At 38.6% G+C, this 15826-nt stretch overlaps 1 protein-coding gene across 1 annotated transcript in view; it reads right to left on the reverse strand.

Annotated features, from left to right (window-relative positions):
- Positions 1-1793: 1793 nt before the first annotated feature.
- Positions 1794-15826, reverse strand: part of pappab (pregnancy-associated plasma protein A, pappalysin 1b) — a 58960-nt gene continuing 44927 nt past the window's right edge. The window contains exons 15-22 of the mRNA XM_027138232.2: positions 15336-15519; positions 14687-14894; positions 13997-14165; positions 13590-13737; positions 13340-13455; positions 10757-10828; positions 8342-8440; positions 1794-5870 (exon numbers count right to left, since the gene is read on the reverse strand). Of these exons, the coding sequence (XP_026994033.2) occupies positions 5766-5870; positions 8342-8440; positions 10757-10828; positions 13340-13455; positions 13590-13737; positions 13997-14165; positions 14687-14894; positions 15336-15519 (1101 nt within the window). The 3' untranslated portion in view covers positions 1794-5765. The remainder of the gene's footprint in view (positions 5871-8341; positions 8441-10756; positions 10829-13339; positions 13456-13589; positions 13738-13996; positions 14166-14686; positions 14895-15335; positions 15520-15826) is intronic.

Below are 15826 nucleotides of genomic sequence, written 5' to 3' on the forward strand. Positions count from 1 at the left end.
CACACACACACACACACACACACACACACACACACACACACACACACACACACACACACACACACAAATGCATGCACACAGTGACTGAGGACTTTGAGTCACCTCTCATATACAGACAATACACTGACATTCTCTTTGTGGGTTTTACTGATTCACTAAACTTAAGTAATGTGCCCACATTTGCAGAGACTGCTAATAGTCTGCTGTCTCGGTATTCTCCAAATCAGAACGTAATGCAGGAGAATATATCAGAAGCAGCAATTAATGCATTTCAGGGTGATATTAAGGCAGCCTTAGCAAAACTAAAGCTGGATGCCTAACCCATCAATGACCTCAGTAGAGATACAGGTGGACTGTATGGAACTGCATGTTAGCCTAAGCTGCTTACGGCCTTAATATAATAAGTTTGACACACTGGTTAGAAGGGCATATGATACTCTAGCAAATGTATCATGATGCTCCTGGCACTTATTCACTTAATATGTTTTCCAGGGTTATAATGGCAATGAAAGCAGTGGTTCCAATAATGGTAAGTAAGAAGGTAAGTTTGGCTGGTTCAAATACCATTTCTAGAACCTGGTAAAAAAGATTCTGAACCACTTTCCACTATTACCTGGAGATTACTTTGTTGAAAAGGTTTGGGAATTACAAGACTAGTCTCTAGTCTAGAATGCATTTGCCTTCACAGGAAGTGCATTGTATCTAACTGTATTGACTGGAGAATGCAGTTGCTACTGGAGAAACAATAAACAGACACAGCACATAGATTGCCTGCCTAGATTCTTTCTTGATTCTTTCATTTCTTTTTTTTTTTTTTATAATAAGAGGGGTTGACCACCCCATTTTGGATCTAAAAGAATTTTTATGTCCCATTGGGAAATTGACTTTATAGGCATATTCAAACACAGGTCAAGAGATGCTTCTAGCTTTTAAATGTCATTCAACATGCCCTATGGCTATGATCTAGGTGGCACTAGGAAAACTGTCACTTTTGGAGAGGTGTGAAGTGGCAATAGAGATTGGCATCTAATGTCAAATGTTATAGACTGAATGTTGTTTCTTTGCACTGCATGTGCACTAAATACATTTCAGATTCTGAATATGTTTCATCCTTATTAAAGATTACAGCAAAAAAAATTAAGTGATGTTTATTCATGTATGGGATAAATGGGAAATATAAACAACTATTAAAAAATGGAACAGCCATGGTTCTGTGACTGGATGGAGGACCACAGGAGTCCCTGGTTACTCGGGTTGAGGAGTATGGAGAAAAGGACAAAAGTCAGAGGAGCTTTTGTAGGCTACCTACTTTATATGGGGTCATGGCCATGAGGTGATGGCTTTTTTTTTTTTAATTTATTATAATCAATATTTATTATAATTAATGTTTACCATTTTATATATTATAATTAATATTTAGAATGTCTTTACCACTGTACATTGTATTTATTACAGCTAAGCTGCCTCCAGCCTTCCTCTGCTTTACTCACATATTCAACAATTTACATTTACCTACATGAACACTTTTATTCCCAGAGCTTTTCAAACTGGATATCTATATGTCACATAACATAGATGTTCCTTAGGCATTTCCCCCGGTTGCTACATCAATAAAGCAATGAGGAGGTTTGTGCTGCGTTTCCCATCTGACAGTTCAATTAAAATTTTTACATAAATATGAGGAGAGGAGGATTATTAGGAGAAGGTTTATTTCATCATTTTGTTTGTAAGATACAAACCTGTAGCATTTAGCTGAAGAATGATGAACTGACAGAAAGTAAGAGAGGTGGGGAAAAACTCACAAAGTTTTAATGACACCAAATGATGTTTACATCAGAGACATACAAAAATAACTTAGATGATCACTGTGTAAATATAAATAAAACACCCAAATTTTTAATAAATAATTATATTATATACAACATTGTGTATTGCTTAGTGACTTAAATAACTAAAATACTGAATAGGTAAGCAGCAAATATTCCAAGCATGAGGTAAAGCAATAGGATCCTGTTGACTTTACAGTAGAATGTGTTTTTATCTTTCAACATTTACAATCAGGCTTCACTTGTTTAAATGTAGGGTTTCATGGCTTAAAAGAAAAAAAAAATCAGGATTTTTGCAGAAAATAAAGCAGACATTTACTGCAAAAGAACAGACGTGGGCCTGTTCTGAACTGAAACTGGATTTGATACTTCATTATAAAATTATGTGTACTGGCATTTGTCCTAGGCACTCTCTCCAAGTGATATACATATATAAAGCAGCAGTATTTTTGTAGTTATTATTACATACAATAGCATACATTCTAAACACTGATGATAAATACATTTATAAAGACTTAATATCACATGGCACACTGATAAGTTAAAAATAGACCTAAGTTGAATGCTAAACAAAAAACTCACTATTCTACAGTCCTACCTACATGGTCTTTTCACTCTGTTTGTTACCATTCGTTTTCTATTGCCACTGGGGATGTTCTAATGGATAGAGTGTATTCTGAGGGAAATTGAAATACAGACATACAAACTTTCAGAAGTTTGTATTGCAATACTTTTCTACTTTTATAATTAGGAGCTAATATTTATCAAAAAAGGGAGATTAAAAAAAGGTTTCAGTACATTATGATGTATTACACTACGAATACTGGTTCAGGTAATAATTACATTTACCTCTCGAACCATAGCAGCTTTTATCTTAGATTATTTTTTATCATTGACAATGATTATCAAAGATAAAGATACAGATTTTTAATGATACAGTTTATAATGCACGACCAAATCCAAAGACACTGTAAAATAATGTATCTAATATATCTATCTATTTATCCCAAGGCCCTCTATCCTATTTGCTCCCGTTATCACAGTTGCTTCCATATAATTCCATGAAAGAAAACATGCTGAGATCACATGTTGAACTGACACAGCCAGTCTGTGCTGAATGTGCAGTCTTGCATTTACGCAGCTATGTATTAACATCTACTGCTGTTCCCACATTATCAGTAACAGATGCACAAGAGGAAGCCATAGTGTGAGTATGTGGGGCAGGGTTCATGGACACTGTGCAAGATAAATGTCTCTATGCCATTCTGCAGCTGGATGAGGTCATATTGTGACTGTTGACCTTGCACGGATGGAAAGTGCACAAAGGGCTACAAGATATTATTGATTGGAATGCATATGAATATATACAATCTCTTGAAAAAGATTATATTAAAACCCACTCACATTATATTAATAATGCACAGGAGAGTTAATACTAGGATTAATTATTCATGACGAGTTATAACCAACCTGCTTTTTAGATTTTTTTTTGCCTACACATGAACTGCAAGGTCTGTGAGTTTACTGCTGCCAGTACTGCAAAAAATGACCATCAATGACAATATAATTAATTCTTGTTTGGCCATGTTTGCAGTAGCCTACAAATGACTAAGTTATGGTTTTACATTACATTAGCAAAATCAAAGCATAATCAAATTATAAATAATAATTATAAAGAAATTGTTGATGTGTTTGGTTGACAGTAAGTAACTCTGAAACAATAGACATGCTTCATAAATTCTGCTTATTTTGAAGGAAAAATAACTTTTTGTTGTACTGTATTTGTCATTAACCATTAGTCCCAAATCTGGGTTCTGTACAATATGTTTTCCCCATGTCTGTTTCCCCTGTCTTCTTTCCAAACACATGTCAGTAAGTGGATACAATAATTGTCCCCTGTGAATAAGTGTGTGAATAAGTATGACAAGAATGAGAGCGAGTGGCCTGGAATAGATTGATGTCCCATTTAGGGAATAGTCGTTATTCATGTCCAGTGATCCTGGGAAAGGATCAAGATTCACTGCAAACCCTGACCAGGATCAAGAGGTTAGTGAAGATGAATGAATGAATGATACATACTCAATAAGTTACTGTAGACATGATAGCTCAGAGTTTGAAATTGAAACCCATCTGTTTTTAATTTCTTTTGGTAATCATCTATAACCCTTTTTATTTATTTATTTATTTGTTTGTTTGTTTGTTTGTTTATTATATGTCTACTGCAATGGCCATTTTGTGTGGAAATTTTTAATTAATGATGAGCAAATGGTGCTATACCTGTACATTCCTTCATTGGTTTCAAACATGATCATTCTGTTTAGTTCATTATTCGTGCTGATGGGGCATCTGTATGACATTGTGTTTTAACAGTAATAAATGTTGGAGTCTGTTAAAGCTTACCTCAGAAAGCTGTCAGAAAGTTTAGCAAGGCTATACTAGTCAGTGTGGGATAATGATTATTGATGGCATTATTATCATTGGATAATGGAAAACTGGCAAAAAAGTTAAAGTTTAAAAAAAGCTGCAGCTGTAATGTTAAAAAGGATTTAGCATATACCTAAATGCAAAAGCACTCACACAGTTAGAACTGATAACTTGTGTCTGAGCACAGCACTATCAGTCATCAGGTCACATATCAGCATCCAAGTCTCCCTGACAAGTTCATCATGCAATTTTAAATTTACATTACGGTTTTGTAAATTTTGCTGGCTATGACAGAACTGGATTTGTGTATGATTAATAATAAAACAAATAGTTTGCTGAATAGGTTAAAATGCCAAGTACCTAAATATAGTCCAGAAGTCTTGTATGTAATTCCTGCAGACTGATAAATACAGTAAGTATCTAAACATGTGTCAGAGATGTATAGACTTTCTAAAATACTTTTTAAATCTATATAGCTGCATTATGGCAGGAGGTAAGATGGACAGAATACTGCATATACACTCTAGAGATATATCTGTCTGCATGGCTCAAGCAGAAAATATAACAATGACAGCTGCGCTTTCTGTCTTTATCTCTCTTTTTTGTCTTATTCTTGATCCCATGCTCTTAATTACAAACATCTCTAGGGCTGAACTTTATTGAATGAATGTCTCTTCTGAGGGAAGTATTCAATAAAATAAAACCAATAAAATCTGATACTTTTCAGATTCAGGTGTGCATATTTCTTAGTGATTTGCAGTTTTATTTTGCTGATTTATGTTTTCCCTACTCATCGTCCAATCCTTCAAGGAGAGACCCCTTATGTTTCCTATTTTTCATGCAGCTTAGTGGTGCATTTGGCTTTTGAAGAATATATTTCAAAATGCCTCGGAAGGGCTTTTTGCTTTTCCTATGCTATAACAGACCATTTGTTGTTAAACACATCAGTGGGAAACTAAAGGACATGGGTGGGAGCATTTTTATGAATAGCTGAAGTGATTTCTCTGAAGTGTCAGCTTAGGAATTTCCAGGACTGCTAGCTTTTTTAGTCCTTCCTTTGCTGCTTTTTGTTGGTTATATTAGGAATAAATGGTTTCTATTAAAATAAGAAACAAAACAATCAGAGCATGAAATGGTTTTCTCTGTGTTGCTTTCTAATCAATTTGCTGCAGTTGTGCCTTACAAATAAGGACTAGGGAATAAAAAGCAATAAAACTGTCAAGTTGGGCTTGCGTCCAGCTTCTATTGATGACGTCTCTGATTTTTTTATGTTTTATTGAGCTGGATCCTAAAACACTGCTCTTATCCCTCCATAATTGAACCCTATTTACCATACTATATTTTATGTGTTTTTTCTTGTTGAGCAGCATACCATAGTGGGCAACAGCTCATCGACAGGCATGTCAGGGTACAGCATGAGTGGAATGGCCCTCTAGTAAGCAGCATGGAGAGAGAAAGGTTTTTTGTTTAATTGCTTTTCGCTGTGGTACCAGGAGGACCTCCAGTGACCCAGCCTCAGCCCAGTGTTCGGTGTCGAATCCCTTTAATGTTCTCCTGTGCGTTGGGGTCTCGACATGCACAGTCTTCTCGGGTGTCACAAGACATGGGGAATGGAATCACCTGGAAAAGACCCATCCATTTCATCAACACAACCAAGAAAAGGCTTCAGTCTGTACTATAAACAAACCTGCATGTATCCAACTTCCAGTAGCATTGGAAATCATGTTTAAGGTCAGCTACATAAAACACTTTTTTTACATTTAAAGCACCCACAATTGCACGTCATGCACAAAGCTCAAACCCAAAGGTCTTTTGTCAATTTGCGTGTAAACAGCACAGTAGTACATTGTTTGCAGTGCTCTCCTGTATGTCACTATGCAATCAGCTAAGGGGCATGCCTATCAAAGTAGACATATTGTATCAGGCAACATCAGGACAGAGTGTTTGGGTGAAAAAACAAAAAGCAAAAAAAAAACAAAAAAAACACCACGTGTATGGAAGTAGAGGAACAAGGGCTGCATTGTGTAGGAGCCGTGGAAGGAGGAACAGCCTCATTTTGCCCTGAGAAACACCCAGGGTTTCCCTCTTAGTGTTCACATACAATATGAGGGATTTTCCCAAGTATAAATCTGGCCCATTCATTCTGGCCCACAGGCTCTAACTTACAACATTCTGCCATCATTATACTCCTTACTATAGTTCTTCAGTCATTGCGTGTGTGTGCTTGTGCAAATGTGTGAAAATCTTTTTATTGCCCTCAAGCATCTTAACAATTGTTAAAAACAAAAACACAGCTCAGAAGACCAAAAACATTATGCGCATTCCCTGGGCTACACGTTTGTTTTGGAGACGTAATTATCACAAACTTGGCTAATAGCAGAAATTACTATCCAGAGACATGTCTGTGAATAATTTAAGTGCACCTACAGTAAAAGAAAAAAATAAATAATTCCGTGAGAAAAAAGTGAAAGACTAAACTGAAAAGACTAAAAATTAAATAAATAAATTAAAAACACAACAAAAACCTGTAAAGGGTATAATTATGGATGTATTTTTACTTTGGGAGGAACATATTTGCCAAAATCAGATAACATAAATGGAGGCAGCTTTTCTTCTCATTGATATTAACACATATATCAATGTTTAGAAACATATATGAATATGCAGTTCAATCAATTTTAACATGAGTAACATGAAACATATTTCAGCAATGCAATCAAAGTGAGACTTGGGCTTGCAATAACCAGAGAAGTAAAAAAAAACCCTTAACTGACTCTTCCAAATCTAAAAGCTACTAGATGTTCTTACAACAACTGACCTTATCCATATTGACGTCACGTAGACTAGGAGATATGCTTATTGTTTATAGTCTCCTTGGGAATATTGTGGAACCAACAGGCAGGGTTTTTGTCTTTTAGCCACAACATTCAGTGAACAAATACAAATTCTACAGAAGAATAATTGAGATCAATTGAAGGAAAATTACCCAAGTAAGTCTACAAACACAAAGAATTATATAACCTTTCTATAACATTAGTGTTTTCCCCAGTTTTACCATTAATCCAGCCATAAATTCTACCAATCCATTTAATTCTCAAATAGTTACTTAATTCCCAAACTGCTATAAATATTTCGGATTAGCTTTGAGATTAAGATACATTTTCTCTCCTCCCCAACAAAATATGTATATCACTTGAAGCAAAGTCACTTCCTCCACTGTGATCTCATGTCAGACCACATGAATTGACAGCAAGGACTCATCATGACCTGGCCCTACTCAAGTCCCACAGAACCATTAGGATGCTTTGTGTCACTGTTGCTTTTCTGTCTACAGTGAGCCACTCAGACCAGGATTTCCCAGTTGCTCATATGTCCTGTGAGAGTAATTATGCCCTATTGATGGTGCATTTGGGAGGAAAAGACCTTGGCTAAGGGAAAAGTGATGTGATATTTGCTGTGCCATTCTGGGAGACTGTATTGAGACATTAAACCACTAAAACTGAAGACAGTAACAAATTCAGGTTGCCTGTGTGTAGTTTTGTGACACCTTTTGTGATAATAATAGTCAGAGGATTCAATGTTTTATTTTATTAATCCTTTTTCTATTAGGTGTCAAATGGTTACTTTATTAACATAAAGACTATTTCTACTAACACCATAACACCAGCCATGTCAACTGCAAGAGAGTTTACATGTTTCACTCACTTAGGATCTGAAGAGGTCACTTTTCCATTGTTAAATGTAGGAGGCTCAAGTAAGAAGAGGATAAATATACAGTACAGCAGGGAAAACCCCTTTTTTTGTAATAAGCAAAAAAAATTAAATATATGGTCTACAAAATGAAACACATTCCTGGCTGGTGTTATGTCTAATCAGCATTCATATGGAAATACTGTCTGTATGTACTTATGGAAAACTATATATTATATGTGGTGGTCAATAAACATTAAAGAATCAAAGCATGGTCATGTGACCCAAAACATCACTTATATAGCTTTAATTTTTCCCCTGACCCACTGCTGAAATAACAAACAATAGCCAGACATAAATTGTGAAAAGCAATTCATTTTTAAAACACATCATAAACTTACCGTCTTAGTTTTAACAGTAGAATGACAGCAGTCTCCACCATCATAGTTACAGAACGCTCGGTTGTTGATGGCATCGCAGTAGTTATCGCCAATGAAAGGCTACAGAAGAGAGAAAAAACATATTTGCTTAGTGAATGTATTCTGAATCAAATACCATGCAACATACACAGGTCTTCATAATGAACATAAACATATGGCATGCAGCCAGAATAAATCTGTACTCTAAAATTACAGAGAGAGAGAGAGAGAGAGAGATTGAGAGTGAGAGAGAAGCCATCACACATATGCACCCACACCATGCAAAAATAGACACGCAGACAGAGTCTGTTGCAATTATGTTGCCTGGAAAAATTTTTTTAGTATGTAGATGGAGGCCTCTCTTAATTGGGAAACTAAAGCACTATTAAACTTATATGTGTCTCCCTTGAGAGTTACTACATATTTCCATCCTGACAGGCTCCAAAGGTTGCTCGGCACACCTGTGACCTTTTCGAGTTTGAAATCATCTCCACGACATAAACCAACTGTTTCCAGGGGACTGCTAACTAATTATTCTGTGGCTAAAAATGGGTCAGAATGTGGCTGGTTCAAAAGAGACTTGTTTGGGCACAAATAAAAACTGGTAATGTGTGAGCTGTTGTCACTGACACATTACAGTACTGCCTTATTAAAGATGATTTGTTAGAAGGCTTCTTAATGGTTTTCAGGGTGATTTTCTTGTCCAGGATGTACTCATTGTACAGCATTTAAAGTACAACCAATGGTATTATTTGTCAATGAGAAAACATGAGGTGTTTAATAGAAGAATATGGACTTATTGTCATGATTCAGCTCGGACTTTGGCCACGTGCAGTTTTTTTTTTACGTTTCTCGTCACGTGTCTGCCCCGCCTTCGCCTGCTCCTTCCTGTCACCACACCTGCTCCTCATTGTGTCATCAGTGTTTTGTATTTAAGTGTGCTTCTACTGTTGTCTTGTCTTGTCTTCAGTCAGTGTCATGTTTCGTGTTCCCTTTGTAATCAAACCCTATTTTGTTTCGCTATCCTGCGTCTGGGTCCGCTTCCTGCCCCGCGTCATGACAGAAGATTCCGCCACACCAGGACGCAGCAGGATAGCAGCTCGGACCGGTTTTCGTGGGAGTTTTTTTTTTTTTCCTCCCCCGGACTTTGCGGGTTTGGTGACATCGGTCCGCATTTTTTTCGGTGAGGGACGCCGCTCCGCATCCGGTTTCTCCACGGGGGGCGCTGCCTCACTTCCGGTTGCGGGCCATATCGCCAGCCCGAGTTTTGTTTTGTTTTTTCGGTGTCCTGTGACATCGCCCCGCATTTGTCCGGTGGGGGGGCGTCGCTTCACATTTTGTTTCCGTGGAGGGCGTCGCCCCACTTCCTGTTCTTGGGGGGTGTTGCAGGCCCGTATTTTTTGGATTTTCTGTTCTGTGGAGGATTTTTTTTCTTCTTCCCCGCCCTCCCTCCCTTCCCGTTCCTGGTTGCTGGTTCCTGAGAGGTGGGACTGGCTGCAGTGCGTCGGGGGTGGTGCTCGACCCTTCGGCTCTCCTGTGGACGTCGCTCGTTCCCCCTGCTCGGCTGTGGACGTCGCTCGTTCCCCCTGCTCGGCTGTGGACGTCGCTCGTTCCCCCTGCTCGGCTGTGGACGTCGCTCGTTCCCCCTGCTCGGCTGTGGACGTCGCTCGTTCCCCCTGCTCGGCTGTGGACGTCGCTCGTTCCCCCTGCTCGGCTGTGGACGTCGCTCGTTCCCCCTGCTCGGCTGTGGAAGTCGCTCATTTCCCCTGCTCGGCTGTGGACGTCGCTCGTTCCCCCTGCTCGGCTGTGGACGTCGCTCGTTCCCCCTGCTCGGCTGTGGACGTCGCTCGTTCCCCCGGCTCGGCTGTGGACGTCGCTCGTTCCCCCGGCTCGGCTGTGGACGTCGCTCGTTCCCCTTGTTTTGTATTTAAGTGTGCCGCGTTGCCGATGGCAGCGCGGAATCTACTGTTGTCCTGTCTTGTCTTCAGTCTGTGTCATGTTTCGTGTTCCCTTTGTTATTAAACCCTATTTTGTTTCGCTATCCTGCGTCTGGGTCCGCTTCCTGCCCCGCGTCATGACACTTATGTTAATGCCCACAGTCAGTATAGTGTTTAGGGTAAGGACGATTTAGCTCCTTCATTTTGCAGCCTCACTGATTCTATTTAAAAAGAAAGGCTTTCTTAAAAGATTCTAGGATGCTTTAAAATCCCAAATAGACAAATTGCCTGTTTTAAAATAAAACAGGATGTCAAATATGCAGATATAATCCCCCTTTCCCCCAACCCCAAATTTCATTATGAAAAGCAAATAATGGTAATATTGTTACGGAGAGATGTGATTTAGATGGAGGATTATTGAAATGAAAGTCCTAATAGTAGCAAATAAGACCCATCTTACCTCACAGCCTTTTATGCAATGGAGAATCTCTGGGCTTGGATACCACTTCAGTACAACTGTACACACAATACTCTGCAAAAGAGACACAAATAGAACTTTTTTATAACTTAGTAATTAAAATCTATAGTAGCATAGTAGTTTATAATGCGATTAAGATGAATAACTGAATAAGATGTGTTTAGAAGATTCTAAACCGAACATGCGATGAAGTAAACAAAAAACCTGCACCAAAAACTGTGGCTTAATTCTCAATAAAAATACAGTAAGTAAAGAATTGGGCTTGCTGCATGTAAGACTTAAGAGTTGGGCATGGTAGGAGAGCCATTAAATGTAAGGAGCAGTAGCTGGCTGAGGCTCCGGAGTTAGCACAGGTAGAGGGGATGTTTAGAGAGGCAAAATGACACGCTGTGGGGGAACTCCAGAAGCCATGAAGAGTGGAAAAGGCTAAACATAAATATAACATTTCCAAAAAAACATGCCCACTATTCCAGCGTGGCTTAGGATGGTGAGGCTTGGCCTGGGCAATCCTCTCTCTCTCTCTCTCTCTCTCTCTCTCTCTCTCTCTCTCTCTCTCTCTCTCTCTCTCTCTCTCTCTCACACACACACTCACACACACACACACCATTCAGTGTCACACAGAGGACCAAGGCAGCATGTTTACTCAGGCCTAATTTAAACCGTCTGCTCCTGAAACTGTTTGTTTTTACAGTTTCTCTAAAGGTCTGGGTTGGACAAGCATTACCTGCTTCCTTTTAAATAGACTTTTATACTATCCCTATCAGAGGGCTGTTCTTCTTTTTCCCACCTTTGCAAAGACATTCCATTGACCCGTTAACATTTTCCAACAAAGTCTTCTCACATTAAAATATTTTTTACATACAAATGATACAAATACAAATGCTGCAAAGACTCTCCAATTCAACACATGAGTACATCAATATACTGACCTTTCACAGGGCCATATAAGGTCAGAGTGGGAAAGAAGCACCATTCACACACTCATACATACTCTGATGCTTTAGATGCCACCACTTAGTTCGACATGGTGGGTCATTCACAAAGTAAATGGAAAACAGTCAGGCTTCTTAAAATATCCCCTACAACTGTTTGGAGGTGGCGGGAAAAAAAGTCAAACAACCTCTCAACTACTCACAGGAATGTCATCAAAGAAAAAACCATTCGGTTCACCAGGAATCAGTCAATGCCATAATAAATCATGAAGACAGATATTCCTCATCTCTTTCTTAAGCCCCCAACCTTTTCAGGGCCTCAAGCTGTTTATTCTTGGTGTCAAATGACTTTTCATTCAGTACTATTGAAATTGCGTGAAATCTTTCCTTCACCACAAAAACACAAGGCAGGCCTTGACTTTGTTTGTCATTTTTTGAATCTAAACAATGAGTCATTTATTAGGTGATTTTTAATGGCTAGACTGGTGTCTGTGGTCTTCTCCCATCAGCAGAACAAGCAATGAGAAGTTTGGCAGTATACTTGAGTGGCAGAGACAGACAGATGAGAAATGATCATAGTGCTAAAGGAACGACAACCACCTACACCCAAGAGCACTTTCATGAAGTGAATGCTTTGAAAGGGTTTTCATTTGTAAGACTTATGGTTTAAAAGCCCCTACGGTTCAAGGGCAGTTAAGAGTGATGTCACAGTTGACGTCAAGCCTGCGTCTCTTCTCCAGAGTGGTGGTCAGACAGATGTAATGGGAAATTAATTCTCAGGGAAATAATAGCTGGTTTTTCCAGTCATCCACCACACAAAGGTGTTCCAGGTCAGGCCAGGAGAAAAGAGGAACAAAGATATGCATCCTTGCGGTCTCATGTCTGTGACTGAACCACCTTTTATGACAGACGTTTTCTGACTAGCTTAGACTCTGACTAACTTGCAAAAATATTACATTGTATGCCACTGGTAGGGTAAAAAACATATTATGGTTTTATAGAAAACAACCAGCCAGCAGTTGTGTGTTAGGAAGTGTTTTGTGTTTTAATCTTTTTTTTTATGCCATACTTCTCTAACCATTTCTTTCTTTCCTTTTTTGAACATATTGAAAATGGCAAAAGGAAAATGTTTGTGTGTGTGTATGTGTGGTCCACCCACATTTTTCTCCTTTCTGCCTGATAAACAAAATGACATGGAATTTTGGCACTCAGAAAAGAAAGCATTTATCATTTCTACCTTACTGGTAATAATTAATTTATTTCTATTCTTTTTCTTAATATGGTCATGGATCAAAGCCAGCTTTGTGACTGCTCTGTATTTAAGGATTTACAGATGTTTATTTTGACCACCTTTGCTGTTTCTATCGTTTATATTGTCCTTTTATAGACTGTTGACTTTGATGTTGATTTTTAACAGTGTCATACATACTTAAATATATTTAACGTACGTTCTAGATTTATTTAAATATTCTGCTTTTATTACAATTGCATTAAGAATATTGAACAGACTCTCTGAGACGTCTAGTGAAGGGAACACATATATGGACATGACAAATGCAATCTTGACAATATTCTTCATAATATTATTTATGATGGTTAGGAAAATAATATACGACCAGGTTTTTGAGTGCACCTTAACTTTGGGTGGGTTTCTCCAGTGGTCTTTCACTAAGGCATCCACAGTCATGTTCCTGGGGAGGAGCACCACACTGCTACCAGAATCTCTGCATGTCAGCTCACATTGCTCTCCTATTACACACACAGTTCTGAGATGAACTTATTTTAAAAAGCATCTAAAATTCTGGAAGCGATGCTTTAAAAGTTAAATCAACTAAAACCAGCCCTGGCTATGACTACAATGGTTTGTGTGTGTTTGTACAGACCAATGTCATGCCCCCTGCTGCAGGTAAGATTGATGTCCGGGCTCAGGTTCTGAGGGAGGGAGCACTGGCCTTCAAGTTGGGGACAGAGCTGGAAAGAGCCAGTCCAGTTCCCGTCCTTTTTACAGCGTATCACGGTGGAGGAAGTTGTCTGGAGGTAAATGCAGGCACATACCCATTAAAGCATATGTTTTTTCAAAACATGCTCTGCCAACTAAAGGTTCTAAGCACTTTCAACGATGTATATGCATATAATAAACAACACACATAGACTGTGAAGACCAACTGTGTCCAGTGGGATGTTCTTTACTAACACAACATGAAATAAGAAAGTTAACAAGAGCAAGTGGTGGGTGAGAAGATTCTAAATGATAGTCGAGATTTGACTTAATGGAGCTGTGCTCTCTTACCATGTGATTAACATCAGGACAGCTCAGCCAGCATTCACTATTGAACTGGAAGCCATTAGTACACTGGTAGCTGCCATAGAAGACTGGTGGTGGTGGCTCACATGTCACTGGCACACACATGCCCAGTTGCCACGTACCATTCTCTGTACACTGTCGTGTGAATGACCGTCTGAATATGTATAAACAAATGAATGATTAATTAATGCCTAACCTTCACCAAAATATGGTAAACACACAAGCACTATTCAACTTGACCACAGTCACCCAGGAAACCCCCCTGAATGCACACATCTAACAAACAAATATATCTTACAATTTCAATCAGTGTAGAATCTGGCAATTCTAAATATCTCAGTGAAATTGTATCATATATTAAGAGCCAATCACGTTCCAGTGTGCAAATGTATGCCATGAATTTCCTGAATGACAGTAATAATGAAGAATGAAGGTAATAATAACTTGGTGCTTTTTTCTTTTTTTTCTTTCTTTCTTTTTATGACATCAGAAATGTATTATTCAATGTAGGTAAATGCTTGTTAATAGCATAGTGATAATGCCTTATGATAAGCAGTCAGTGTGTTTTAATTATTAATTTATGAATGTAATCACTATATAAAGTTTGTACATTAATACAATCACACTGTAATTATAACAAAATGGTCAGTTTCTTCAGCGATAGAAGTGACTCACTTTTTGGGGTTATCAGCACTAGGTACATGGTAGCCTGGCTTGCATTTGTACTTGCAGAAAGAGCCAACTTTGAGACCACTGGTATTGCAACGTTTGGTTTGCAGGATGGCATTGGGGATGGAAGGAGGCATAGAACAGCGCAGCTCACACATAGCCTCTGGGAATGACCACATGCCATCTTCCATACATGTTAGCAGGTTATTGCTGCCTGTAAGAAATCATAGTTTTTGTTTTCTTTTTTTCTGAAGTCTCTCTGAAAATCACTGAGCTGGGGGGTGGCATTCCAACAAAATTCCTCTTCCCTAAAGCATGGAAATTACAGTCTAGATACCACTTAATGAAACAAACTTACACATAATTATTATGGTTTCCTTACAATAGTAGGACTTTGTTTCAGTTGATATAGTCATTTGAACCTGACATTTTGCAGTTTAAACTGTTAGATTATGTGTACTGTAACTGAGTTTTAAACAAACTATACTGGTACAATAAACCAACATTTAAAAAATCATTAAGTTATTGAGCAAGTTATTCACCTCATAAGCAAGTTTTTCATGTTGTCTTCTGGTTGAATCAGTGCTGTCAACTTTACATAGTTGACCTAATAAAACCAGTGGCAGTCTGTGTGGACTTACTGTCCTGAACTCACCTAGCAACTGTGCTGGGTGCATACACTGGAAAGTGCACTTCTTGCCATAAGTGGTGCCCTCATTGAAACTGAAATTGGCCAGGTGCACGTGGTATTTGTCTGGGCGTCCACAATCCACTGGCTCACATGACACCTGTTTGTTCCACTTCCCATCAGCACAAGTGAGGGTGGCCATTGAGTCCGACTAAGGAACAAGAGTTAAAATGTCATCTAAATATGATATTATCAGTTTCAGTAGATTTAAATTTACACTGAACGGAATGACAATAATACCCAAAAATAGAAAGAACCCTCCCCTTCCTCAATAAAAAAGTTATTGTTTCTGTGATGGATCTCTTAATGAGAGTGAGCAGGACAGCGGTCATTGCAAAGGTGGCCACCAATAATAAATGACTTGTGTGTGCAGCATATAAAGCTGTCAGGAGCAAAGTCGGTGGGAGTCAAGGGTCATTTCGCCTGATTTAATAAGTCATTTCAGGAGTGTGGAATGC

This window comes from Tachysurus fulvidraco, chromosome 9, assembly GCF_022655615.1.
Source record: "Tachysurus fulvidraco isolate hzauxx_2018 chromosome 9, HZAU_PFXX_2.0, whole genome shotgun sequence".
Classification (NCBI taxonomy): domain Eukaryota; kingdom Metazoa; phylum Chordata; class Actinopteri; order Siluriformes; family Bagridae; genus Tachysurus; species Tachysurus fulvidraco.